The 27,347-nt window shown below is 39.6% G+C and overlaps 1 protein-coding gene across 2 annotated transcripts in view; it reads left to right on the forward strand.

Annotated features, from left to right (window-relative positions):
• ttc27 (tetratricopeptide repeat domain 27) overlaps nt 1–27,347 on the forward strand; it is a 106,375-nt gene that overhangs the window by 23,374 nt on the left and 55,654 nt on the right. The window contains exons 4-9 of one of the 2 annotated variants that reach the window (XM_023296331.3): nt 2,786–2,929; nt 8,693–8,795; nt 14,010–14,168; nt 16,101–16,240; nt 21,637–21,749; nt 24,617–24,683. In XM_023296331.3, coding sequence (XP_023152099.2) covers nt 2,786–2,929; nt 8,693–8,795; nt 14,010–14,168; nt 16,101–16,240; nt 21,637–21,749; nt 24,617–24,683 — 726 coding nt within the window. The remainder of the gene's footprint in view (nt 1–2,785; nt 2,930–8,692; nt 8,796–14,009; nt 14,169–16,100; nt 16,241–21,636; nt 21,750–24,616; nt 24,684–27,347) is intronic. The other variant, XM_023296338.3, reaches the window with a different exon arrangement.

The raw sequence follows: 27,347 nt of genomic DNA on the forward strand, positions 1-27,347 counted from the left end.
ATGTAATTGTTGTTATGCATGAATTGTGAAATGTACTGTTTCACAAAACAGCAGAAAGAAATAGCAAAGCACATCATTATTCTGCATTTGCACAAGTTTGAAAGACGATTTCAATAATTAGTATGCAAATTCGTGAGGCTGAGACAGAACTGAGCTCACAGGGTGCAATCTGAATATCAGGAAGCAGATTTCACTGATCAAGATGGCTCTACAGACTGTAGACGGTCAGTTTGAGGCTGTCAAATTGTGTCATTAATGCCTGGTGTAGGTTCTAATTAAGGAAGCCGTCAGCTTGACGCTCTCACATTTCCTCTCGTGATATTCCTCATCAAAGAAAATCCACAGGACCACTTGGTAAAATTTAACTGTCTACTTTAAATCTTGCACAAATATTTAGTACAAAAATTATCTTCCCTTTTTCAGGTTTTCCAAAATAAGAGAAACAGAGGGAAAAAAATAAAAAAACTGTGCCAGCAAACTAGTCACACTTCATATCTCCTCATATGAAATGTCAATTTAAAGGTGCACTGTTCCCACATACACACATGGACAAAATTGTTGGTAGCCCTCGGTTAATGAAAGAAAAATCCACAATGGTCACAGAATTAATTTGAATCTGACAAAAGTAATAAAAAATTAAAATTCTATGAAAATTAACCAATGAAAATCAGACATTGCTTTTGAACCGTGGTTTGACAGAATTATTTTAAAAAATAAACTCATGAAACAAGCCTGGACAAAAATGATGGTACCCTTAACTTAATATTTTGTTGCACAACCTTTTGAGGCAATCACTGCAATCAAACCATTTCTGTAACTGTCAGTGAGACTTCTGCACCTCTCAGCAGGTATTCTGGTTCACTCCTCATGAGCAGACTGCTCCAGTTGTCTCAGGTTTGAAGGGTTCCTTCTCCAGACGGCATGTTTCAGCTCCTTCCACAGATGTTCAATAGGATTTAGATCAGGGCTCATAGACGGCCACTTCAGAATAGTCCAATGTTTTCCTCTTAGCCATTCTTGGCTGTTTTTAGCTGTGTGTTTTGGGTCATTATCCTGTTGCAAGACTCATGACCTGCGACTGAGACCAAGCTTTCTGACACTGAGCAGCACATTTCTCTCTAGAATACCTTGATAGTCATGAGATTTCATTGTACCCTGCACAGATTCAAGACACCATGTACCAGATGTAGCAAAGCAGCCCCAGAACATAACAGAGCCTCCTCCATGTTTCACAGTAGGGACAGTGTTCTTTTCTTGATATGCTTCATTTTTGCATCTGTGAACATAGAGCTGATGTGCCAAAAAGTTCCAGTTTTATCTCGTCTGTCCATAGGACATTCTCCCAGAAGCTTTGTGGCTTGTCAACATGCAGTTTGGCAAATTCCAGTCTGGCTTTTTTAGGATTTGTTTTAAACAATGGTGTCCTCTTTGGTCGTCTCCCATGAAGTCCACTTTGGCTCAAACAACGACGGATGGTGAGATCTGACACTGATGTACCTTGACCTTGAAGTTCACCTTTAATGTCTTTAAAGGTTGTTCTGGGCTCTTTTGTTACCATTCGTATTATCTGTCTCTTCCATTTGTCATCAATTTTCCTCCTGCAGCCACATCCAGGGAGGTTGGCTACAGTCCCATGGATCTTAAATTTCTGAATAACATGTGTAACTGTAGTCACAGGAACATCAAGCTGCTTGGAGATGGTCTTACAGCCTTTACCTTTAACATGCTTGTCTATAATTTTCTTTCTAATCTCCTGAGACAACTCTCTCCTTGGCTTCCTCTGGTCCATGTTTAGTGTGGTACACACCATGTCACCAAACAGCACAGTGACTACTGTAACCCTATAAATAGGCCGACTGACTGATTACAAGTTTGTAGACACCTGTGATGCTAATTAGAGGACACACCTTGATTGAACATGTCCCTATGGTCACATGATTTTCAGTCTTTTCTAGGGGTACCATCATTTTTGTCCAGGTCTGTTTCATGAGTTTATTTTTTTTATAACCCACAGTTTTAAAAGCAATGTCTAATTTTCATTGGTTAATTTTCATAGAATTTTTATTTCTTATTACTTTTGTCATATTCAAATTATTTCTGCGACCATTGTGGATTTTTCTTTCATTAACCGAGGGGTACCAACAATTTTGTCCACGTGTATTACTTATATAAATGAAATGTTGAGTGATTTTTAGACATAATTATATTAATTTAGACCTTTTGTATCATCCACATGCTTTCAGGGCAAGAAATCTAATTATTAACCTACTGTATCACTATAAAAATGAATACTAGATGTTAGGGCCCGAATAGCAATTTCTTGGCTCCAGGAGCTGGGGGAATCCGAATATTCTCAAAATAAATATTCAGATACCACCGTAACGACCAAATATTCAGAAATTTTGGTCCAGCCCAACTAGATATATAGAATACTATATAAGCTATATGTACATTTAGCTGTACATACTGTAAATCTTTGTATTTAACTCCTTTCAAATCAACATGAATTATTATTGTTTGAACACAGACTTAAATGATTGCTTTCTAATTGTTAAAGCATTAACTTAAATACATTTAGGCTCCTGTACCTGGTGAATTGTGTGCTATGATGTTCTTTTTATTTTAAATTTAGTATTTCAAAAATTCAACAACCTGTAGTCCTGGCCAGTGTATTTTGTGTCATTTCATTTCATATTCTGAATGTTTGCTTTTGCACAAACCTTCATTTCATTCAGTCATATGTCAGTAGTGATGGCTTAACTCAAATTTCCACATCTTTTGCAAGCAGTCCCAGACCCTGGTTGAAGCTATCCACTCCAGCCTGCTCCTGGATGGAGAGTCGGTCTATAGCCTGGTGGCCAACCCCTTCCTCCTCCTGTTGGCAAGGGTCATTCTCATCAAGTGCTCCTCCAAGATGGACAGCCTCCAGGTACATCTGTCTTTCTGTTATTTTCATGTTATAGTCATCACACAGGAAAAGATCGAAGTCTGTTACATTTAAACCGACCTCGTTTGCTGCAGGTTCCTGTTATGCAGCTCATAAGACATAATAACATGATAATACAAAATACAACAAAACAAAGGATTCATCAGGAACTGAACAATAAAGCAAACAGCTATGCCAAGCAGACAACTTAAGGGGAGTGAGTGTGATAATATTTGTGGCTTAACTCAGTTGTTGCCAAGTGTGTGTTCTTACATCTAAATTTATATGCCTCTTTGGAATGTGTAATGGATGTGTTTTCTCTAAAATAATGTAGATATCATTAAAACAAATTATTGCATGTACAGCTAAAGGTAGACTGTGAAATGTTATTTTTGGTCACTTGTAATTAGTGGATTGTCATTTAGTGGGCCATGAGCAGATATTCACTGAATTTGACCAAAGGGTATTGCATTTCCACTGCTGGTTAGCCGTCAAAGCCTCAAAGTATTCATACCAACTGTTACGCCCAGCCTAGGGGTTACTTAACGCAACATGAAGCGCCATCCTGCACGAGTCTGAAGTAGCACACACAAAACCTTTTCTCACAGAAATTATTTATTTACAATAAATGTGTAATGAAAATCAAAGGTTGAGTTTAACAGCACCAAATCAAGGGTAAGGTGTAAATTAAATTAGGAATGAGCTCTATGCCAAAATAATAAACAAAACCACACTAGTCTTGAGGAGGTCGACTTACCTATCAAAATAAAAGTACAAAATTAAATACAGAGTCTTTCCTCCCTTTCTAACTTAAACAGGTGAAAAACAAATAAAACAAGAAGTAGCAGCTCACTCCCTCCTACAACTAATACAGAACTTGCCGGTTGGGATGCCACAGAGAATGGCCCGCCCATCTGACCCTTTCCGACCGGGAAGGACGTCATCCTTCTGCCTTATATCTTGATTTCAGCAGCCCGACCTCCCAGCAACCAATCCTGGTGGTGGTACGGCGCACCTCTGTTTGCATATTAGAGTGGTAAACGAAAGGAGACACATCACAGAAAAACACTACACTTACCTATATGACCGCAGTCGTAACACAACTGACAAATTTTGGTTTGCATTTAACCAATAGGTTTCTACTGCCTAGAAATGACATAAACAAATGACAAAAGACAGTAAGACGCTGTGTTTGAGATGTTGTTATTGAACTTATTGTTCATTAAACATTCTTACTAAAAATGTCATGTCCAAAATGTCATGTCCAAAATTATTAATAATCAATGAAAGCCTTTATTTTCCACCATATCAATCAAGTAGTTTTTAAAATTGCTAACAGGCGTTCTGCAGGTCCTCTTCCTTGCTTTTCCTCTTTGTGATGATTCCCAGGTTTTGTCTTTGAGGCTAAAGGCTTCCTTGCCATTGCTCTGGTCTTCAGTTCCTCCATAGATTCTAGATGGATTCAGGTCTGGAGTCTGGCTATACCGCTCTAGTATGTTCCTATTGTTAAGGTCCAGTGCTGCTGGAGGCCAAGTTTTTCTGCAGATTGCTATTTTCCTCCAGAATATTAATTTTGTCCTCACTTCTCAAGATATTGTTTACTTTGACAAGGTTATCTGGCCAATCAGCTGAAAAACTCCCCCAAAGCATTATGTTCCCGCCACCATATTGGACTGTGGACATGGTGTTCTCGGCTTGAATGCTTTTTCTTTCTTTCTCTAAACGAAAGCCTTTAGACTTGATAAAACACAGTGAACCAACACCAGCAGGTGACAGGAAGCCCCAAATCATCACCTCACAAGTTCTTAATACTACTTTTCTTGACGATCTCCTCAAGGCTGCAATCATCCCTCTTGCTTGTGTACCTTTTCCTACCACACTTTTCCTTTCCAGTCAACTTTTCATTTGATACAGCAGCCAGTCTTTACAGAAATGACCTTCTGTGGTCTGTCCTCCTTATAGAAGGTGTCAATCATCTCCTTCTGGACAAATTTTATTTCAACACATCCTGCTTTATTGTCTATTTCGCTCGAAATGATACCATAATTTAGAAAATAAACATTGTCCTGTACTGAAGGAAACTTGAAACTAGCTATTGAGACCTATAACTCATTAGAAAAATGTTCATGGAAGTAACAGATCAAGGAAAAGTAGGGTCATTTTCTGATAGACTTTTATTCTGCTTAACTTCTTTTTGCAATTAGAGGAGTCGCCCCCTGCTGGCTGTTAAAAGAATGCATATTGACTTCACTTTTCAGTCTCAGAGGCTACATTCATCATCTATATAGAGTCTGTGGTGCAGTTAACTCAAAAGCAAACCAGTGGGTGACGTTGCACCTTGCTGTGTCATTTTATGATAAGATAAGATAGTCCTTTATTTCTCCCCACGCCAGGGGAAATTCACATTGTTACAGCAGCTTATGTAGCAATAAACATAGTAATAGTAATAAATAATAATAAAATAGTAGTAATAATATTTGCAGTATGTACAGGGATGAGAAATGAGAATGGAAAAATAAGTTTAAAAGTGCAAAAATGTAGCAGTGCAAGAATTGCTGTGCAAATTTTATGGTTTGGGGTGATATGATATGAGTCCAGTTTATGTTAACATCAGCCAGTGATGCTGATGTTGTAAAGTCTTACAGCAGATGGAATGAAGGACCTGCGATAGCGCTTCTTCTTGCAGGGTGGATGTCTCAGTCTGCTGCTGAAGGAGCTGCTTAAAGACCCCACAGTGTCATGCAGTGGGTGAGAGGGATTGTCCATGATGGATGTGAGCTTTGCCAACATCCTCCTCTCACCCACCTCCTCTATGGAGTCCAGGGAACAGTCCAGGACAGAACCAGCCCTCCTGACCAGTCTGTTTAGTCTCTTTCTGTCCCTTTCAGTGCTCCCTGCTCCCCAGCAGACCACTGCATAGAAGATAGCAGACGCTACCACAGAGTCATAAAATGTCCTGAGCAGAGTCCTGCACACTCCAAAGGACCTCAGTCTCCTCAGCAGGTGGAGACGACTTTGGCCCTTCTTGTACAGAACCTCTGTATTGTGTGTCCAGTCCAGTTTATTGTTGAGGTGAACACCCAGGTATTTGTATGTGTCCACCATGTCAATGTCCAAACCCTGGATGTTCACCGGTGCAGTCTGAGGTGTCCTCCTCCTGCTGAAGTCGATGATCATCTCCTTCATCTTACTGGCGTTGAGCTGCAGATGGTTTCGCTCACACCAGTCCACAAAGTCAGAGATGACCATCCTGTACTCCCGCTCGTCCCCCTCAGATACACACCCGACAATGGCTGTATCATCGGAGAACTTCTGGAGGTGACAGCTCCCAGAGTTGTAGTGGAAGTCCGATGTGTACAGGGTGAAGAGAAAGGGGGAGAGCACTGTTCCCTGTGGGGCCCCCATGCTGCTGACTACCACATCAGACACACAGTCCTGAAGCCTCACGTACTGTGGTCTGTTGGTGAGGTAGTCGATGGTCCAAGCAGCCAGGTGACAGTCTACTCCCGCTCCTTCAAGCTTCACCCTGAGCAGAGAAGGCTGGATTGTGTTGAAAGCACTGGAGAAGTCAAAGAACATGACCCTCACAGTGCTGCTGGGTTTCTCCAGGTGAGTCAGTGATCTGTGCAGCAGGTAGACGACTGCATCATCCACTCCAATGTTGGGTTGGTAGGCGAACTGCAGTGGATCCAGATGTGGGCTCACCTGGGGACGGAGGTTCCTGAGGACGATCCTCTCCATGGTCTTCATCAGATGAGAAGTGAGGGCCACAGCTCTGAAGTGGTTAGACTCCCTGGGGCTCCTGGTCTTTGAGACAGGAACCAGGCAGGAAGTCTTCCATAACACAGGAACCCTCTCCAGACTCAGGCTCAGGTTAAAGATGTGCAGCAGCACCTGACTTTAACCTGACTGATTTTAAAAACTGTTGTCTTTATTTTTAAATCAGTTTACAAATTTCTATGTAAATAACTGAAAGCAAAATTAATTTGGAAAAAAAAGTAAACTGTAGCAGTCATTCTCAGACCTCAGCACTCCATTAGTTACAGCTTCTTAAGGAGCAAATTGAACGAAAGTCACGCAGCGTAAAATCATTGTTGTACTGATGTCAGAGGACATGTTTTGCATCAGCAGTCAAGTGCCTGCACTGACATCTGTGATGTGTGCAATTACATAATACAAATGCAGCAATGTTTTCTGCTATAAGGTGATTCAGTGTTAATATGCTCTTTAAATGCTAATGAGGGATAAAAGAAATAATTACCAGTGTTGTTTCCCATCAGGCAGCAGGGAGGTGGGCCTCTGTAGTTTTAAGTTTAAAATCCCACCACCAGATGTTTTTCCACCTGTGACTGTGTTCGTTCATGTTCCACCCCCTCTGGCAGCTGCTCACAGCTCACTGCACAATAGTAAATATGGAAGAAGAACAGGAAGCTCTGCCACTCAAGGTGTGCATGTGCATGCTCGACATACTGCACATACATGTGAACGTGCCTATTTAGAACATGTGTGTGTGTGCTGGAGGATATTGATTCAGTGAGACAGACAATTACAGCTCCATGCAGCCGTGCACCAGATGATGGGGTCATCATGCATTGGTAATGAGGCAGGAGATATCCTTGCTGACACACAAATAAGCTTTTTACATGGTTCACTCCCACTCTTCCTGCGCTGGATGAGAAGAGGAGGGTACAAGTGGTGAGGGGGTTCTGTTGTAAGAGGACATATAGCACTTACATAGCTGTAAGACATCCACTGTGTTTTTTTCCTCCCTGCCGCTTTCTGTTCTGGTCAAATGTAAAAAGCAAAGGAGTTGGCTGTTTTTTAGTGCGTGGTCAGCACTTAGTTGAAGCATGCAGCACTCTGGATGCCAGTGTTTTATTTGTGCTGAAGGGGCCTTAAGATCAGCATTTCATGTGGTTATTTATTCACCTGAGCATGTACTTTGTGAGCTGAATACATGTGAGATGTGTGGTGAAAATTAGCGACTTCCCTTTTTTGCATGTTTTTATGTCAGAGTATATATATATTTTGGAGCACCTTATTGGGAAATCATATTACTTTTACCTATATAAAACATACGTTAACATGTAGTCTCGCCAAGAGCTGTTTAATATGTCTGATTTTATTTTTCCTGTCTGGTATTTGCGTCACAATTTTATATATTTACACCACTGTTCAAAATTTAGGGTCACCCAGGCAATTTGATGTTTTCCATGAAAACTAACACTTTTACTCATGTGCTAACATAACTGCACAAGGATTTTCTAATCATCAATTAGCCTTTCAACACAATTAGCTAACACAATGTAGCATTAGAACACAGGAGTGATGGTTGCTGGAAATTTGCCTCTGTACCCCATTAAAAATCATCCGTTTCCAGCTATAATAGTCATTTAAAACATTAACAATGTCTGTATTTCTGATTAATTTGATGTTATCTTCATTCAAAAATAAGAACATTTCTAAGTGACCCCAAACTTTTGATATGTATACATGATATACAAGATCCATATTTGTGACTGTAAGAAACAAGATATGAATGTAACAAGCATTAGCAGAAATGTGTCATGAACCAAATCAGAAAAAGTAATGACAGCAATAAACGATAATTAAGACAATCAGAAACAGTTTCCTGTGTTTTCTGGTTGGATACCTTTGCCCTACCAGCACCTTTAATGGATTTTAACTTTCACTTTATAGAAAACAGAAATAAAAAGCAATAAATGATGCAGAAAATAATAATTCTTTCTTCATATGTATGTGCAGCTGCTGCCCTGGTGGACCCTTCGCTACATCAACCTGCACCAGCAAATCCTGGAGGCCCGTTCTCCACAGCTCTTCAACTTGGCCCAAAGCAGCATGGACAAAGGTCTGTGAACACGACAAAGTAAACATCTCTTTACACTGAGTGCTTTCGGTCTGTTTGTTTTTCATGGTGTGTGGCATCCTCAGGATTATATAGCTTGTATGCTTTGTAACACAGCTGAGCAGCTCCTCACAAACCTGTGCAAATCTTTTGACTGTCTGTCTGTTGAACCTTTGGGCAAGCTCTCTGTGATCACTTCTGCTCTGTGGTAATTGGACCAAATTTACCATACAGATGCTCTAAATTAGATAATGTTCTTTTTATATGTATTTCCTTTTTGGAAGTTATATTTTTGGACTTTCAGGCTTTACTATATAGGACAATGGAGAGAGAGAGAGAGACAGGAAACATGGGGAGAAGAGTGAGGGAATGACATGCAGCAAAGTGCCATGGGCTGGATTTGAAGCCAGTTGAGCTACTGGGGCACCCATAAAATCATATTTGAAATAAAGAAAAATGAGCAATATTTTCTGCTCTAAAGTGCTGAGGACGCTGGTTGACAAGTTTCACAGCAGCCCAGCTGACTGCACCATATGGCCAAATGGATCCAAGTTTGTTTTGGATGAACCAAACAGATTAGATGTGAAATCACAAACGCCCACTGTAGATATGGAACATTTTTGTCACTTTGCAGCTGTGGACTTCGTTACCTACTATCATAAACTAAGCAGACAACATAACTTGTAATCAGTGGTGAGCATGTACTAACGATGATGGTATTCGTTGAAGGTTGGGGAGGAAAGTTGTTGATTCATCCCCACTGAACAGTAACAGCATATTATGTGTAAAGCGTCAAGAAAAAGTTTACTACTCAGCAGAAGGTGGTCACTGCAGAGGCAAGTGTTGGTGATGATCCTTAGCTCTCCATTAATGTGGCTTTTCACAAAATCAAGCCACCTCGCTTTCATCTTATCATTCTTTGGAAAATGAGAAGCCTAAGCTCCTGTGCATCCGGGGAAGTTGCGTTTGTACAGTTTGCTAACAAACTGTAGGATGGGAGGTGTAGTATTTGGATGAAATTTTCAGTGAAGGTTAGAAATGGCACAAGAACCAAGTGATTAGATTTTGGCAGTGATGCGCCTTATAGTCTGGATCCACGGATTTGTTAAAGATTTCTGTATCATTGCCAGATAGCAGCACGGCATCACTGTAACTATGACAACAAGTGAACACTGCGTCAGCTGCCTGCTGACGATCACATGATTGCGATCCTACTACAAATCGACCACTGCGGACTTATCTGTCTGAAATGATACAAGGAACAATTGATTAAATTGTGGGGGTGTTTCCGAGTCCCATCAATTCCCACCACCCCTACATATTTAGGTCACACGATTCGGTATGTGCACATAACGTAGACATGCATAACAGGCCTGTGCTCAGTGTACATCTATAGTAAGTGGCCACATTCTATGTTGCCATGATTACTGCCACAAATTTTTTCAGTATTTCAGTCATCGGAAATGATATGACTGAACGGCCTTGGTGGAGTGCTGTGCTTTGAGTGCTTTTTTCATTACCTGCAGTGGACATCTGAAGCCATGTTAAAATGCTAAATCTTTCATTGTGTGCTTTACATTTTGGTGGGATGACTGGATTTACTCACAGGCGGCTGTTTCATGACTAATGTTTGTGGAGAGCTCGCTTGTTTCTTCTTGTATGTGAAGCATGCAGAAGGCATTAATTTTTGCAGTACCACTACCCAACTGTTACAATGGGCCACAATGCACTGAAGAAAAGCTATTAATTCAGAAGCTGTTGTTTGCTGTCATTAGAATAACAGTGTGTGATTTATTGCTTAAGAGGGTATTTTGTGCCTCAGTATGTGAAATTACTCCAATCTTCATAAAAAAAAATAGTTTCATTTTATATTGTCCCAGCAGAGCAGTTTTCAGAGTACATTTAAGATGTTTGTGTAATTATTGTTGTTTCCACATCTTTGGAGCACTGCTTGCTGGAAATTATTCCTTAAAGACAGAAATGGGTTTGTGCCGTCTATTGTGTGACAGTTAATAGAGTGTGAAGGGTGAGGAGTGTACGTAGGCTACAAAACAGTCCAATCCATATTGCACAGCAGCAGTTGGCCGCACAATCCTTTCACGACCGACGTGAGGAGAGAGGTGAGGGGGAAGCTGTGAAAGGCTTGCAGATCTGTTTTCTCCCCACGCTACAGAGAGCTCTGAGGAGCTGCTGCCATGATGTCTGGCCTGGTGTAGATTTGTTTGGTGCTCGGAAGGGAAAATGTTCCTGATGTAATTTCCTTAACTCTTTTTAGTCACACTGTTCATTAACAGTTGGACAGTTTTAATTAACTATGGTTAGTCAGAACTCGTGTCTTTATTTTAGCTCTCACATTGGTTGAACCTCTTTCTCTGTAGCATTCGGTGTCCAGTTTAATTACCTAGAGGAGGAGAAACTTTTCTTTCTGTGCCTATATGCTGTTTTAAGGTTTTGAAAGAAGCAGTTTGTCCACTGAGACTGGTGTACCTGAATGTTTGGATCATATTTAAAATAGCACAGCCATAAATATCTACAAAGATAGATGGTTCTTACAAAGCTTCACATTGTAATTTACATATGTAAAGTGGCTAATTTTACTATGAAAGGGAAAAACTGACATTATTCTCTGATGAAAAGATGAAATCCATGATGTGTTAGTCTGTTTTTTCTTACTTCTCTATTTCGCCTTGGATGTGGCTCTTAGCACTGAGCTTATTGTACAGTTTTAACTACATTTAAAAAAAGACACAGGACAGTGCAATTTTTAACATACTCCTTAAAAAGAAGGAAACTGTTTATGTGTTGGCAGCAAGTGAATGCTTAATTTCTTCAAAAGATGACAGAGACTTTTTTACAATTCAGTTGTCATTCTGCAAGAATGAATGAACATTTAAAAAAAAAATTAGTTAACCTTTATTTATACAAGTAATCTCAGTGAGACACGGGGTCTCATTCTCAAGAGAGAGTGTGCCAAAACCCAAGTTGCTCCTGTTAGTAGGCAAACACTTGCATGGCAGCTCTGTTGCCACTGCGGTGCAGATGTGTGTTTGTGTGTCTTGACTGATGGATGAGAAAAACATTGTAAAGCACTTTGTAGAACCTAGCTGAGGTTAAAAAGGTGCCATATACACTTCCAGTCAAAAGTTTTTGAACACCTCAATTTTCCATTTTTTACTGGAAATTATGCATGTTAATGTCTCATTGTAGTCTGAAATGAAAGCATAGAACAAATAATAAATGAAATAAAAAATGTCTTAGAAATTGCTTTCTTGCTGCAACTGGACCTGTCAAACATGCAACTCCGAATCTTCTCTTCATAGTTGAAACTGAGACTAGCTGACTTACAACCACTGTTAAGCTGTGCTTGAAGCTGTTGTCCTGTGAGCCACCTATCACCAAGCTGTTGACTCTCAGAAACTTGTTTTCTGATTCTGTTGTGGCTTTGAGTCTTCCAGACCTCTTCCTGTCAGAGTTCCCCCAGTTTCTGAGTGCCTTTTGATGGTGAAGAAAACTGTACTCACGGACACCTTGACTTTTTTTTTGCAAATTCTTTGTTGGAAAGACCCACATTTTTTTTTTTTTTTTTTTAAATATTTTTTTGGCCTTTAAAAAAAAAAAAAATTAGATAGAGACAGTGAAGAGGCAGAGAGGAAAGGATGGACAAGAGTGGGGGGACAACATGCAGCAAAGGGCCGCAAGCGGGAATCAAACCCGGGCCGCTGCATCGAGGACCAGCCCCTATACATGGGTCACCCGCTTAACCCGTTGAGCTATACGGGCGCCCAAAAGACCTACGTACATTTTTAAGTGTTATGATGGTCTGTCTCTCTTCTATTGTTAATTGCCTTTTCTTCACCATTTTTCTAGCAGCACACAACTTTCTGCAGTACAATACTGTTCAAATAATGCTCTCAAGGGTATGGTGCCACAATGTGTTCCAAAACTGCTTTTATGCAGACAGAGGGGGTTGTAAGTAATCAAGAAAAGCTGACCAACTTTCAAGCCTCTGTCAACCTGCATTGCTGCAGAACAGTTTTAAGTTGTTAACCCTTTTCTTGAAAAAGGCCTTTTTGTATAATTCTGAAATGTACAGTATTTTCAGTTTTGGGTAACCTTAACTTTTTAAAAAAAAATCTCTGGAAGTTCACCACTTACCTTTGTATCATTTCAAACTATTCATTGGATTTGAACTACTTGAATTTCAATACAGAACTGGAAAAATTAGGGCATTCTAAGACAACTTGGCCGGTAGTGTATGTGTACAGCATTACAATTGCACTGTGGTAGTCAGAGGTCCTCCAATCCAGCTGTTTGGTATAGCAATCTGAGCCCAGTCAAAGTTACAGAGGTCTTTACATCTGCCTGTTTCTTATGTGTGACTATAAGATCAGACTGTCTCTTAGTTATGTCACACCTTGACATGCATGATTGTTAAGACATACTTTACTTTATTGTTTACCTCATGTAGGACTGACTATAATGTTTTGGCTCATCAGTTTAAAAGTCTTTACAACATTTTCATGGTAAACCATCTAATATTTATTGGTCCTCCTGCTCGTTTAGCTGAAGATGTTCTGTCTGTCCCCATGACAAGGATGTATTGGTAATCAGATCAGAGAGAAAGAAAGAGGGTGCAGCACAGAGAAGGAGATGACAGTTCTCATCCTACCTCACCATCACCTACACGCTTCATTTGTCTTTTTAACATGTCACCTCAAGGCTTTGGTTCTTTGGTCTGGAACTGTGAAGAGTGAAGCTCTACATGGTTCATATAGAAGGTGCTTAGGGAACACGTAGACATTTGGTATTTTTCTGGCTATCTTATTGCTTCTGAATGTCCATCTTTTCAGACAAGTCTTTCAAATAAGTCTTGCTGCATGTTTACATTGCAAGGTGCTTGATTGATGTGTCTTATTGTATCTAGGCTGGAGTATCTTGACTTGTCTCTTGCAGCCACAGTGCAAAGGTTTTATGCAGCTTAGATGTTTAGAATCTCCCAGGGTCATGAAGAACTGTCTTAAGCCACATGGAAAGATGGTCTGACCTCCTACTGCGCAAGCGTGCTAAGGAGAATTTGGGATGTTTTAAATGATAAGGGTGTTTATTTTCCCCCCCTTTTTTTACTGTACTTTTTATGTATGTAGTATATTGAGAAACAATTCACAGCATTATTTTTGACAGCATACTCAATGGATTTTTCTCTCTGTCTTTTCACAGTTCTGAAATGCCAATCTGTGTTGTCGGAGCAGAGACACCTGGCTATCCAGTTCTACCTGGAGTGTGCCTACACTAATCTAACCTACTATGAGTACCAGTCAGCCAGGGAACATATCGAGAAGGCCCAGGAACTCTCAGGGCTCAACATCAACATGACCGGTATGTAAAGTACACCAACACGTGGTCATTGAGATCTGGATAAATTTAAGGACTTGTTAAAAAACGGAACTTAAGTATAGGAAGAGGTGATTATATCTGCATACACTACCGTTCAAAAGTTTGTGGTCACCCAGGCTATTTCATGTTTTCCATGAAAACTCACACTTTTATTCATGTGCTAACATAACTGCACAAGGGTTTTCTAATCATCAATTAGACTTTCAACACCATTAGCTAACACAATGTAGCATTAGAACACAGGAGTGACGGTTGCTGGAAATGTTCCTCTGTACCCCTATGTAGATATTCCATTAAAAATTGGTGGTTTCCAGCTTGAATAGTCATTTCCCATACTAACAATGTCTAGAATGCATTTCTGATTCAATGTTATCTTCACTGAAAAAAACTGCTTGTCTTTCAAAAATAAGGACATTTGTAAGTGACCCAAACTTTTGAACGGTAGTGTATATGTCAGTAAGAGGGAACAAAACTGTGCCCTAGGGCTGGGCGATAAATCGATTTTATCGATTAATTCGAGTTTGTACTTAATGTCGATTTGTTATTATGAAAATCGATTTTCTCATCAACATCCGCCACCAATGCCTTCCCGCTGGGCTCCCGTAGTTCAGAGTGAGCGCCCCCTCCCCCCCGCGCTTGATACACAAACAACATGGCGGCGAGCGGCGCAGATCTAAAGGCGCGTGTCCACTAGATGCGATTTTCCCGCACGGCAACGCACCGCATCTGAAAATCACACGGACGGCGGTCACGAGCGAACCACAACATGGTCACATGACAGCGCTGAGCAACAGCAGGCCGCTACGTGGTCACGTGACCGAGCTTTCAGCTGGACAATCCGGCAGATGAGTCGGATAAACACAGAACTTTCCCTTTTATTTCAAAAAACACGTCAGCGAAAAGTATTTCTGAAAGCATCTGAGGTGAGAAATAATCTGCAGCAGCTGAATCTGTCCTCGTTTTATGCCACCGATGCCTAGTTTAGAAGTTTGAAGATGCGTGGAATCTCTGCACGCCGCATGCAATTTGCATAAAGTAGAAGTCAGTCTACTTTATGCAAATGAGCTGCAGCCCTCTCTGGGTAAACACACCGGATCACAGCTGGAAACGCACCGCAACCGGACCAGTATGTCACATGCAGCGCATTTCCAGCAGCGATCCGGTGTGTTTACCTGGAGAGGGCTGCAGCTCATTTGCATAAAGTAGACTGGACTCCGGTGCAGAGATAAGGTAGAGGGTAAAAAAAATCGGATAAATCGTGAATCGGGATTTTTTGTGAAAAAAATCGGAGATTTTTTTTTTTTAGGCCATATCACCCAGCCCTACTGTGCCCTGAAAAGTAGATCAAACCCAGTGTTTCTCAAATCTGTCCTAAAAACTAAGACTTCTTCAAGTGGAAGACTGGAAAATTCTGGAAAATGTGACTTCATTTTGCTCCATGCAGCATATAGTTGTTTAGTTTTGGTCCATGTGAACATAGTAGTGGAACTCATGATACTGAAAGGTGAAATATGTCAACTATCTCATTCAGAGAAGAACTGGACATGTAGTCTCTGAGCGTTCAGTTCTTCAAAAGACTCAATTTCAAATTTCACATCTTGCGAACCACTTAAAGTTTCTAAAATTTTTCTTTCCCAATGAAAAATTCTACATTTGTAACTAATTATTATATCTTATATCAGATAATTAATTACTGAGAGTTGGAGTGAGTCAGGCCAACTGTTCCTTCCTGTCTTTTTGTGAGCCTAGGCTGACTAGGTGCCAATGCATGCAAAATGTTCAGATGTACCTTAAGAATGTGAACCTTGTCTCTGAGGAATTCAGTCATCAGATATTGGTAGTAGTACTGAATAAACTGAAGGGATACTTGATCACTGAGACTCTGAACTGTTTGATTGCATCTGGTCAACCTAGGTGCTCTTGGCAAACGGACTCGTTACCAGCAGAAGTATTTGGCTCAGCTCATCCTTGAGGTCAAAAGAAAGCAGGATCAGCCTGATCAGATGAACAATGAGGCCAGTCCCACTCCTACACCACAGGCCAGCCTACCCAAGGTATACACTTCTTCTGTCTTCTTTCCAACTTAGTGTTTTTTGATACCTCATCTACCACTTTGAGCCTTTTAAATGAGATGAATGACCAATGAGCTTGTACAACACCTACCCTCACCTGTTTGCAGACACATTTACTCAGAGTTTTGTTGAACCACATTTCCTCAAGTCCTGTGGATATTTTACTATTTGTCCATCATGAATGGATGCTACAGCAAGACTGTTCAGCTGTTGGGAAACACCTTAACCTTTTGTTTTAACCCAGAGTGTACAACGGTGGTGAAAGCTTTGGAATGCCCAGCATCATCGGTCGAGGGTATACTGGACTTTTAATACCATTTGAAGCCTGTTAATAGTGTTGACCCAGTAGTTTCCCCAAGCATGACATGGACCTGCATTTCAATCTTCATCTTGTTTTAAAACTGGGAACACAATCTTTTGTGGATTCGTGAATTTAGTGATAATTTTTAACCTTTACTAAGGATTTTGTCTATACTGGAAAGTTAAGGGCATATTGGTTTTAAAACATACTGTAAAATAGCCTGATTCACAGAAAAGGATACTGTAAGAACATATACATTGTTAGATCCAAAATTTTGCTTTAGCTGCACAGTTTATATAAAAACATTTCCAAGCCGTAGAATGTACATGGTAGTATGGAATTTAAGGTCATTAAAATCCAGAGCATTAGAAAAAATCCCGTAATTGTGATTAAAAGGTTTTTGCTCTATGGAAAAGTATCATTGGGATTATACACACTCTTAAACACTTAGAAATATACTGTGTCAGTGTATTATGTTATGAACAGAATAACCCATTTGTCAGGTGAAATGGAAAATCATTTTGTGGCTCTGAATTTTTTATTTTTAGGGCCGTTGTCGATAATGATTATTGGTTATCAAAACACGCTGATAACCAGTATAATGAAACTACAATACATTAAAAGTTGTCTATTAACAACCTGTGATAGCAGGAAGTCTGTCTTTCACAACTGGGTTTGTTCATTAATATGAGTTACTATTAGTGAATTTATACAAACACTACTGGTCAAAAGTTTAAGAAAACCCCAGTTTTTCCATTTTTTAAAATTGAAATTCAAGTAGTTCAAGTCCAATGAATAGCTTGAAATGATACAAAGGTAAGTGGTGAACTGCTAGAGGTTAAAAAAAGGTAAGGTTACCCAAAACTGAAAAATAATGTACATTTCAGAATTGTACAAAAAGGCCTTTTTCAGGGAACAAGAAATGGGTTAACAACTTAAAGCTATTTTGCAGCAATGGAGGTTATTCCACCCTTGAAAGTTGATGCTACCAAATCCTACAGGTGGAGTCGAGAAGGCTTAAATTAATGAAATGAGATGAGCCTCTGGTCTGTTAATGTGTCTGTAAACTGTAATAGCTCTCAGTGACTGGCTGTTACATGTTAAGAGTAACAGATAGAGCTGTGGTGGAACATGGCTTTGGACCACAGAGTGACTTCAGAGAGAGACGGCTGCATCAGAGCCAAAGCAACACATTTAATATATTTTGCAATAATCTGTCAATAAAAATAGCAATACCAATCATCTAGCAATGCTGGATACCGGTGGCAATAATCAGTTGGGCTGATACTTGATTGATCCCTACTCTGAATTACTCCCTGTCTGCGTTTTTCTAAGCTGCAGCGTCAGCGCTCCAGTGCCCACAATGTGTCAACCACTTCATGATGAGGTGCTGGTCAAATAGCCGCCACAGTGTGTTGGCACACTCTCTCATACCAACACACCAAGTAGAAACCAGAAGAATTTTTTTTTTTTTGATTTTTGGGAAGACCAGAGGAAAAAATGTGTTTTTAAAGGGTCTTTTAAAAAATAACAATCCCACACACACTCTCAGCACAGCAATTATCTCATTTTCCTTCGTCATACCTCATAAGTCTCCCATTCATCCCCTCTATGCATTTCCTCGCTCTACACAGGTTCTATTTTAGATCCCTGCACAGTCAATTACTCTCCTGCTGACTCCTTCTGTTCTACTTGCTTACATCCACCTTCCACTGCAGGATGCTCTCTAGTTTGGCAATAAGCCACACTCAACGGAAGAGCAGGTTTTCAGTTTGAGTCAGGAATTCCCAGCTTTGTCATTCCCACTGGTTTATCTTTATACTTTTCATGCTTTGGCTAGTGTGTGGTTGTGAAACATGTATTAAATAGCATTTTACAGTCTGTTTAAATTCCAAAGGTCCGTAAAATGAAGGAAACTTGGATTCATAAGGGCTAACCCTAACCTCAACCTTGCAGAAACCTTATTAGCCATAATCCAAGAAAACTAAATATTTTCTCATAAACCTAGAAAGCTGCACAATTCTAAAAGTGTCAAGGCTTTGTTGCAGACCAGTTTTATAATGTCCATGTTATAGCCCTTAGATTCCTCCTATGGTTGTAGCAGTATTAAATGAAATAGTGAATGTTGTAGCATTTTATTGGTGAAATGCCTTTAAATTTAGCCCGGGCCAACATCAGGTATATGTGCAGGTTTCATCTAAATTTTGTTGCAGTTGTACAGTGAATTCAAGGATTATGACAAACTATATCAGATGGGGCAGACCTAGAAATTTTTTTATAGGAAATCTGGAACAATAAACAAACATATTTGGTTCAGTATTTGGTTATTTCCACTTTGATAGACCCTAATATCACATGTGATAATTTGTAACAATTTTAGACAGCACTAATATTTGATGTTATGCAGCCTGTTAGGATGACAGAAGGCAAAGCATTTTGCTGTTTAGTTTTAAGAGTCTGAAAACTTGAACAGTGTGCAGTGAACTGAAAAATACACAGAAGTAATTCTTTGTTTACCCATGGGCTACAAAGACAACATAGGCTTCTTGGTAATAATACAGGAACTCAGTCTATACACGATACACTTCAGTTAGTGCTAAAGAATTCAGGAATGAGACATTGGTTTCATCTTTTCTAAATTTTCTGAAATCTTCTAAACCTTTGCTGGAGGGAGTCCACAGAGCTCTGAGTCTTGTGGCCATGGCCCAGGTCCAGTTCCTTGTGCTGCACCCAGACCACTAATGTCCTCATTACAGGAGGAGGGGGAGTAAATGGGTTCAATCAAGACTGTCATTAACCAGAGCTCACTGGCTTCCCAGATCAAATGGATAGAAAGGAAAGTAGAGAGGCACGTAGAAGAAACTGTTCATCACTGGCCAATCGAAACCACTGCCAATAGGGAATTTGGGCCATTTCTGTTGCTGTGGGTCTGACTGGCCTTGGCACTCGTGCTTTTCTAATGAAAGCAAGTTGAGTCCAGGGTTCTTGTTGGTGGTACCAAACCAAATTGTCACAGCAGAGGGTTGGCATTGAAGTTGTTTAGACCAGAGAAATGCACTTCACTGACATTGACAGTCATGCATCATTCAGTCTTAAGGTTTGAGATGCCTAACTTGTGGGTAAGCATATGTCCAGGAATGCTTGTGAAAAACTGAACCCCAAACTCCTCCTGATGAGTATGTGTGCATACAGGTAAATGTCAAAGATTAAGGATAGTTTCAGCCTATTACCTAGTTCTTACACTCATCTGTTGTTGGGTGTGAGTCACTTACTCAGATTAGAGTATTGATCAGCAGACCAAGTGGTGAGTACCACAGGTGACCATTTCACTAGAAACAAGGGCCATATTTACACCAGGATGTTGTGCTGTGCCTATTTATTCACAGTCTAAGTGTGAATTTAACATAAGATCTACTATGACCTTTACTATTATGCAATCAGATCTATAGTACCTACGTGAAAGAACCTAAATACATGATTGTTTTACAATTAAAAGCAAAACTGATGTGAACACAGAGAGAGGAGTGAAAAGATTGAAAAAGATTAAGCTCATGTGAAGAGTTTGTTCATTTGGCATTTGGGGAAATGGTAATACTTGCTTATATAAAACCGTTTCTAGTTTAAAAGGGTAAATGACTCATGACTTTATGTCTGGGATAATGAATGTTGAATTTAACCCAATAACATACTTTCCCCCTAAAATGGATCTTTGTTATATATAACAACTCTTCACTTGTGAAATGACTTTTGTTTATCTTCGCACTCGTGTGACACTCTCCTTCAGATAAAATTGTCCCATGTGTTTGCTTACCATCAACTGTAACTACAGTTAAAGCTTTGCTGCTTGATATCTTATATTGAGGGGTTACCTACACTTGACTGGAATCTTACATTGTGCAGCTTATCCGTGAATGTTCAGTGACATGTGGGCCATCTGCTTACCACTCTTTGTGACAATTTCAGCCAAACATTAGCAGGCTTGAGGTATTTAGTCAAGCTAAATCACGTAGCAACAGATTTCTTTTTAGTTTGCGGCTGCAATTAATTTTTCTAACATATGTAATGCGCAGATCAAATGCTTTCCCACTTAGTTGGCAGTACAGGGAGTCCTCGGTTTACGACGTCCTTGACGTACGGCGTTACGTCAGAACTGGTTACATGAAACTAGTTGACGAGCAGAGCGGACAAATACGTCGTCACACGGCGCTATAAGATGGCTTTGTTTGCATTCGCCGGTTGTACACCACCTTGGATTGTGTTATATTTGCTTACTTTTTGCCCTTCATTATGGCTTCCAAGCATAAATCAGACTCTTCTGATGGCAGTGCTTCGAAGAAAAGGAAAGTCATGTGTGCTGTCTTCATCGCAACATAAAAGCTGCAGCTATCCAACTAGTTAAACTAGTGCTTACAAAATGAATTACTGAGTGAAAACTGCAACAAAAACACAATAAAACAACATAAATACATGTAAATAAATCCTTTTAACTTAACCAGTAAGTCCAAAAATGAAGTTGATTACTTACGATATTGCCTCTGTGGCGTTTACAAAGTAGAGAGCCGTGCATCCAGAAAAGCACGTATGTGTGTAAAGCTAAACATCAAAACTGCAGACAGGAAGTGGCAACTGTCAACACACAACTTAAAAACAAAGGCATTTCCAAAATAAAAGTACATCGATTATTCTGCCTTCAGGACAGCACACCATGGAAGTGAAATTAGATTTAATAAAACGGTCAGTACAAGTCAAAACACCGCTGGACATCGGCATTATTAGATCAAGTTGTAAAAACAGTGCAACGTATTCTGTTATCTTCTTGTAAAATGACTCATAAATGCATGAAAGTCATTGTTATTTGTGACTTTTATGAAGAATTTATCAATATCGTGATGCATGTAACGGCTTTGTTTCCATTTTTGCCGGACTCCAACTTCAGGCGAAAATTGACTTACATCAATCTGTAAGAACGGAACTCTGACGCAAGTCGAGGACCTCCTGGTCTCCTCCTTGGTCTTTTTTTGTGCCATTCTTTGTGAGTGCTGCACATCTGACCCCAAATGTGTTTCTACATTTACAGGACTACAATCTGGGTGATGACACCGTGCTGGATGAGATCAATTTAGCAGAGCCAGATCAGTACGAGCTGCCTGACCTCAGCGCTGAGGAGCAGGCCGTTATCCTGGGCATCTGGTAAGTCTACTGCTCCCAATTGTTTCTGCCACCCTGTATTAATGTAAAGTGGGTGCTTGTGTATTGTGGTAATTTGCAGCGACCTGAACTTCAGGAAGAACTTGGATGGTCTTGGAAAAACTTGAGCATTTATCTGTCTTCTGTCAGGAGAAACTACATCCAAAGCCCAGGGACTGAAATAATTTCCCACCATCCTGCACATCAATTTAGAGCTAATGACCCTCTCAGTTCAGCTTTGTCTGCTTGAGGATGAATATATTCCATATTCATAGCTTATATTGCCTGATGTGTCACTCTGACTTTGCTAACAACTTAGAAAAGAGTGGCTACCATCAACTCTGTGATCTTTTTGCATAGTCATGTTACATATTTATTCAATGGGTAATTATTTGGACAAACTGAACAGGCTAGTTATTGGTCTGATAGTTTTCTTTTTTTCTTCTCAGGTAAAGTTTTACATTTTTTAGGTTCAGTCTCAGAACTTTTTAAGCACCCCTCTCATTTAAGATATGTGCCAGAATCAGTAATACACTGCAGTAGGTAGCTGAAGTTAGTGGATACACCTTGTTGAGCTTTGTCAGTTGTGTTTTTGAGAGAACTTGTGAGCGCACAGAAGTTATTTCTTCATCATTTCATGAGGTGTGCCTTTCAGTAAATCAAGTCTAAAGTGGTTATCAGCACTTCTTTTTCACCGCTTCCTGCTTTTGCAGACCTCATTTCTTTCTTTGTGACCTATGATTTCTCCTGGATTCATGGCTCAGTGACTGTAAATTGTGAGCTTGTTTGTACTGGTGGTTTCATCTACGAAAAGAGTGAATAGCAGACACTCGTGTAATATAAAACCAGTTAGCTTCACAGAGAGTCAGTGATTAATTCCCATGCTGCTGGGACTGAACGGGTCAAGTGAAGGTCAATGGAGCAGGCAGTGAGATTGCTAGGAGATGATTGATGAGCAGCAGGTCTGTTTAAATTACAGGTAGATCTGTGCACCTGCATGCTGCTCCAAGACAATGTCAAAAGAGTGTCTTGTACCTCTGGAGTCTTCCAAAGAATGTGCACAGCCGTTTTATGCAAAATTTAAACAAACGTTCATTTGTCATTACTGGATCCATGAAGAAGCCTTAAGAAAATATACTCTTTCTTCTAAGCTGACTTAACTTCACGTGTATCATCACTTTATTGGTGCCAAAGCTTAAAACCGCCTGGATGAAACTGTGTGTGAAATTGTCGAAATATGATCATGTACGGACTATGGCATTTCTAGTGCAGCAGCAAAGGAAGATGGAGTTATTGCTGGACACTGGTAACTGCTTTGGGCACCATTCCAAAAACAGTGGGGGGGCAATTGCATTACTTTAAATGATAGCATGCTTCTTTACTCAGACAGACGAGGTAACAGTTATGACTGAACTGTCTGTGCTCTAGACACGGTGTTAGTCAGATTGGGTGACATTCGGGGAAAAGTGGTCAGTTTGACCGGACATGCAGTACTTTGAAAAAATTTAATTGGCTCCTCATTGTCAGTGCTGCTTGTTTTAATGAGAGCACATCCCAGGATGTGATTACCTTTTATTAATTTTTAGCCAAGGGCTTAAAAATTTGAAGAGTCCCTGGTCAGGAGGATCAGAGAATTGAGTTCTCCATGGTCCTTTTAACTCTGGGAATGTGACCTTGTCTGGTTTCTTTTTTCTCCTTCTGTGGATATGCTGAGCTCTTGGCAGCTTTTCCATGTACCTTTTCAGTAAGGTGCTTTTAAAAGCTTAGGGTGGATTTTATACTTGACATGAAATAAAAGGTTCTTAAACTGCCCGTCTTTATTGAATAATCCAGTGTGACATTTCACAAATCACCCAACAAAAACACTGTAGTTAGAAAATTTGTATTTGACTTTGGAAACAGTTTGACAACACAGTCTCAATTTGAGGTTTACTAAATGGTCCAGAACTTTCAACTGTGTCATCCAGTTTTCATCAGCAGATAAGATTACAAGATATTTAGTTGTGTTGCGCTAGAAGTTTCCAGATCACCTTGGAGCTTTTAGTGGGTCACTCCTGTGATGAAGACTCTATGATGATTTAAAGTTCAGAAATTAGTAACTATAAGTGGACCTTGAGCTGAGCTAAATTTCCAGTCCAAGAATCAACTAAAACTGCTCAAAAATAGGCTATGTGTGGACAATGATGCCAACCTCTTCATTGTTAATTTGCTGGAAATGACTGATTTTTAATGGAATATCTACATAGAGGTACAGAGGAACATTTCCAGCAACCATCACTCCTGTGTTCTAATGCTACATTGTGGTAGCTAATGGTGTTGAAAGGCTAATTGATGATTAGAAAACCCTTTGTGCAGTTATTTTAGCACATGAATAAAAGTGTGAGTTTTCATGGAAAACATGAAATTGCCTGGGTGACTCCAAACTTTTGGACAGTATTGTACATTTTGGTCCTTTTATAGATTCAATATAGGTCTGGAAATATGACTAAATCTGCTGGGTGAAAAATGTACATACATCAACCTGAATTGTCAGTTTTGTTTTAGTCTGTAAAAAAGTCAACCTCCATCAGCTGATGTCTGCTTTTCTGCACCGAAACTTCTACAATGGACAAATACAAAATACTGCTTTTAAAATTGCAAAGTAATCATAATCTTTATATGAATTCACTCATTTTTATAATTGATATTCATTAATTAAATAATTTATATTATTAAATTAAACACTGTGTAAGTCTATTCTGGTGCCAGACTCCAGAATTCAAAGAGGTGAACCATGTAAATCTTTTGCAGGTGTAATTTTACTGATGATGTGTATGATGTGTAAGTTGTGATTTTAATACTGTGTCTTGACCAAGCTAATTGTCTTGCAGTACAAACTTCCAGAAGAATAACCCAGTTCACAAACTAACAGAAGAGGAGCTCCTGGCCTTCACATCTGTAAGTCATTCTTCATTGTTTCGTAAGCTGCATTGGAAATTTTTTAATGGTTTGGCCTGAAAAATGAAGTTATAGATAGTTGGAAAAACAGTTTTTAATTATTTTTTAGTCTAGTCTTTTTCCTTTAACACAGCAGTTGTTGCCAGTTTATCAGTTCCAGCAACAAATATCGTCTTTGTAGTGTATTTGATTGAATATAGGTTGAAAAAGATTTACAAATCATTGTATTCTGTTGTATTTTATACAACGTCCCAACTTAATTGGAAATGGGGTTTGTATTTTAAACACTATATAAATCTAAACCATTTATTTAGACGTCAAAATGTGACTGATATTAGTGAATGATTGGCGTATCTGCTGCAACAGAACTGACCTGGTTACTTGTCACTATTACTCCAGTTTGTTCCTAGCAGTCCTACTAAACAATTTTCAGGAAATACAATCATATTTCTAAAGCTGTTGAGAATTTTATTAAACATATTTGTAATCATTTGTAAGCAACAGTTTTCCTTCACTTAAACCTGTAATGACTGCAATACTAAGCTGAAGTCTGCCTTTTGTAGTGTTAGACTGAAAAAGTGAGGTCTACATCCAAGCACAAACCACTGTACAGGAGTGATGAAATTACTCATCTGAAGGAGGTTTGCAAGAAAGTTGAGCACAAGTTGAAGAAAACAAAACCGTAAATCAGCGTTGACAACCCCAAATACCACCTCAGTGTTTTTATTAAAGCAACTAGAATTTCCCAACAAGTTTAAAACTGCTTGTCAGGTACTTTTTCAGTGGGAGTGAAGCCGTAGATTTCAGGGAACATTTGCCAGTTATCAGTGGGTATTGTTTCTACCAGTCTTTGCTTCACAGAGAAATCAATGGGACCCTTAAACTATGACATCAGAGTCTGTTTGCACTCAGAAGCAGAGCTTCATTGAAATTCCTCTAGCACAGCAACAGGGAACTCTTGGAGCATTATAATAGGGTCCTTAAGAGGTACTCCACTTAAAGCCGAAAAGAAAGTACGGTAGTACAATACACCTGTACTATACTGTAGTTGTACAATACACCTGTACTATACTGTAGTTGTACAATACACCTGTACTATACTACATATGTATAATACCCCTGTATTACACTATATATGTATAATACCCCCTGTACTATACTATATATGTATAATACCCCCTGTACTATACTATATATGTATAATACCCCCTGTACTATACTATATATATGTAATACACCGCAGATGTCCACTGGTGTTCTACCGGGGGCGCTTATTTCTGTTACATAACACCCTCTCTTCTGCTTTTGATGCTGTAACACACATGCCAAGTGCAGAATCCGGTTACTCGATTAATCGCCAGGATAATCGATAGACTACTTGATTACTAAAACAATCCATAGCTGCAACCCTAATATATGTAAAGTTGGAGCATACTAAAACCTGTTGGCACAAGGCTTTCAATTTTAGTGGATGTTAAAATGGTTTTGGATATGTATGGAAACTACGTCTAAGCTTCAAACCTCTGAGTGGGCATTTGTCATTGCATCAGTTGACTGGCAGTGAGATCTGATGTGACGAGGTGATGCACAGTAAACCCCCGTGTCGTGCTGCTAGTCATTTTTCCATAGCGTATTTTTTTATGTTTGTTTTGAAATATCACATGAGATAAGATTAATGGAAATCGCATAAATATAATAGATAAATGAAATAAGTAAAAATTAACTGCATTTTTTTCCCAAATAAGATAATGCACATAGTGGAAGATAGAAACCCCCTTCTGTTCTGATGACACTACATAGCCTTGTTTATTCTCTCTCCAAAGCAGCTAATGGAAATGAGCCTAAGGTACATTTTTAAATGCAAAAATTGTGACATTTCAAACATTTCTCCTGCATAATGTATCATAGTGGATGACAACCAATGCCTGGTCTTGTACGGCAACATTTCTCTCATATTGTACAACTTCCATGATGTTTCTCTTGGCACTGACCTGTAGGAGCACAGAGCCACGCACAATCAAAGAAACGATGCTGTTATTGTTGCTCCTGCTGTCTGGTGTAACTGTGAAACAGAGGAAAGGTTTGCAGAATTATGGCAGCAACACCTCTGCTTTTTTTTTGATGCATCTTCTGAAGAACACCATGACAGCTGACAAAAGATGAAAGCTGGTGAAAATAGCAGCAAGTCAGTGTATTCTGTCAGTAGCAACAAGCTCACAAATCATTCATCATGATATCCCCTCAAGCCATCTGATGCTTGACACACAAATAAGCATGTTATAACGGACTGGGCTAGACTGACGAGCTAATTGAGGTCTGTACTGAAGCAGAATGTCCCTCCCTGTATGTTTGAGGTCATTGTCATGCAGAAAATGAATTTGGGCCTCCTTGCTTGTGTGTATAACTGCTTCTTAGTCCCTGCCATTAAAAAGAAGTTAGCTAGTTTCAAATCCAGATGGCATTGTACACAGTGCCTTGCTTAGATGCAGAAAAACTGAACAGTTTGATATGTGTATGGGTACTGACTTTGTATATCCTACTGTGTTGATTATGCAAAAGAGCAGGTCTAGTCAAGTCTCTTTGCTATATGCTTGCTGTTTATATCTATGCAGTAGTGTACTCAAAATGACTTGTGTTGCACCAGTCACATTACAGTCCCAACAC

Source organism: Amphiprion ocellaris, chromosome 16 (assembly GCF_022539595.1).
Source record: "Amphiprion ocellaris isolate individual 3 ecotype Okinawa chromosome 16, ASM2253959v1, whole genome shotgun sequence".
Lineage (NCBI taxonomy): Eukaryota > Metazoa > Chordata > Actinopteri > Pomacentridae > Amphiprion > Amphiprion ocellaris.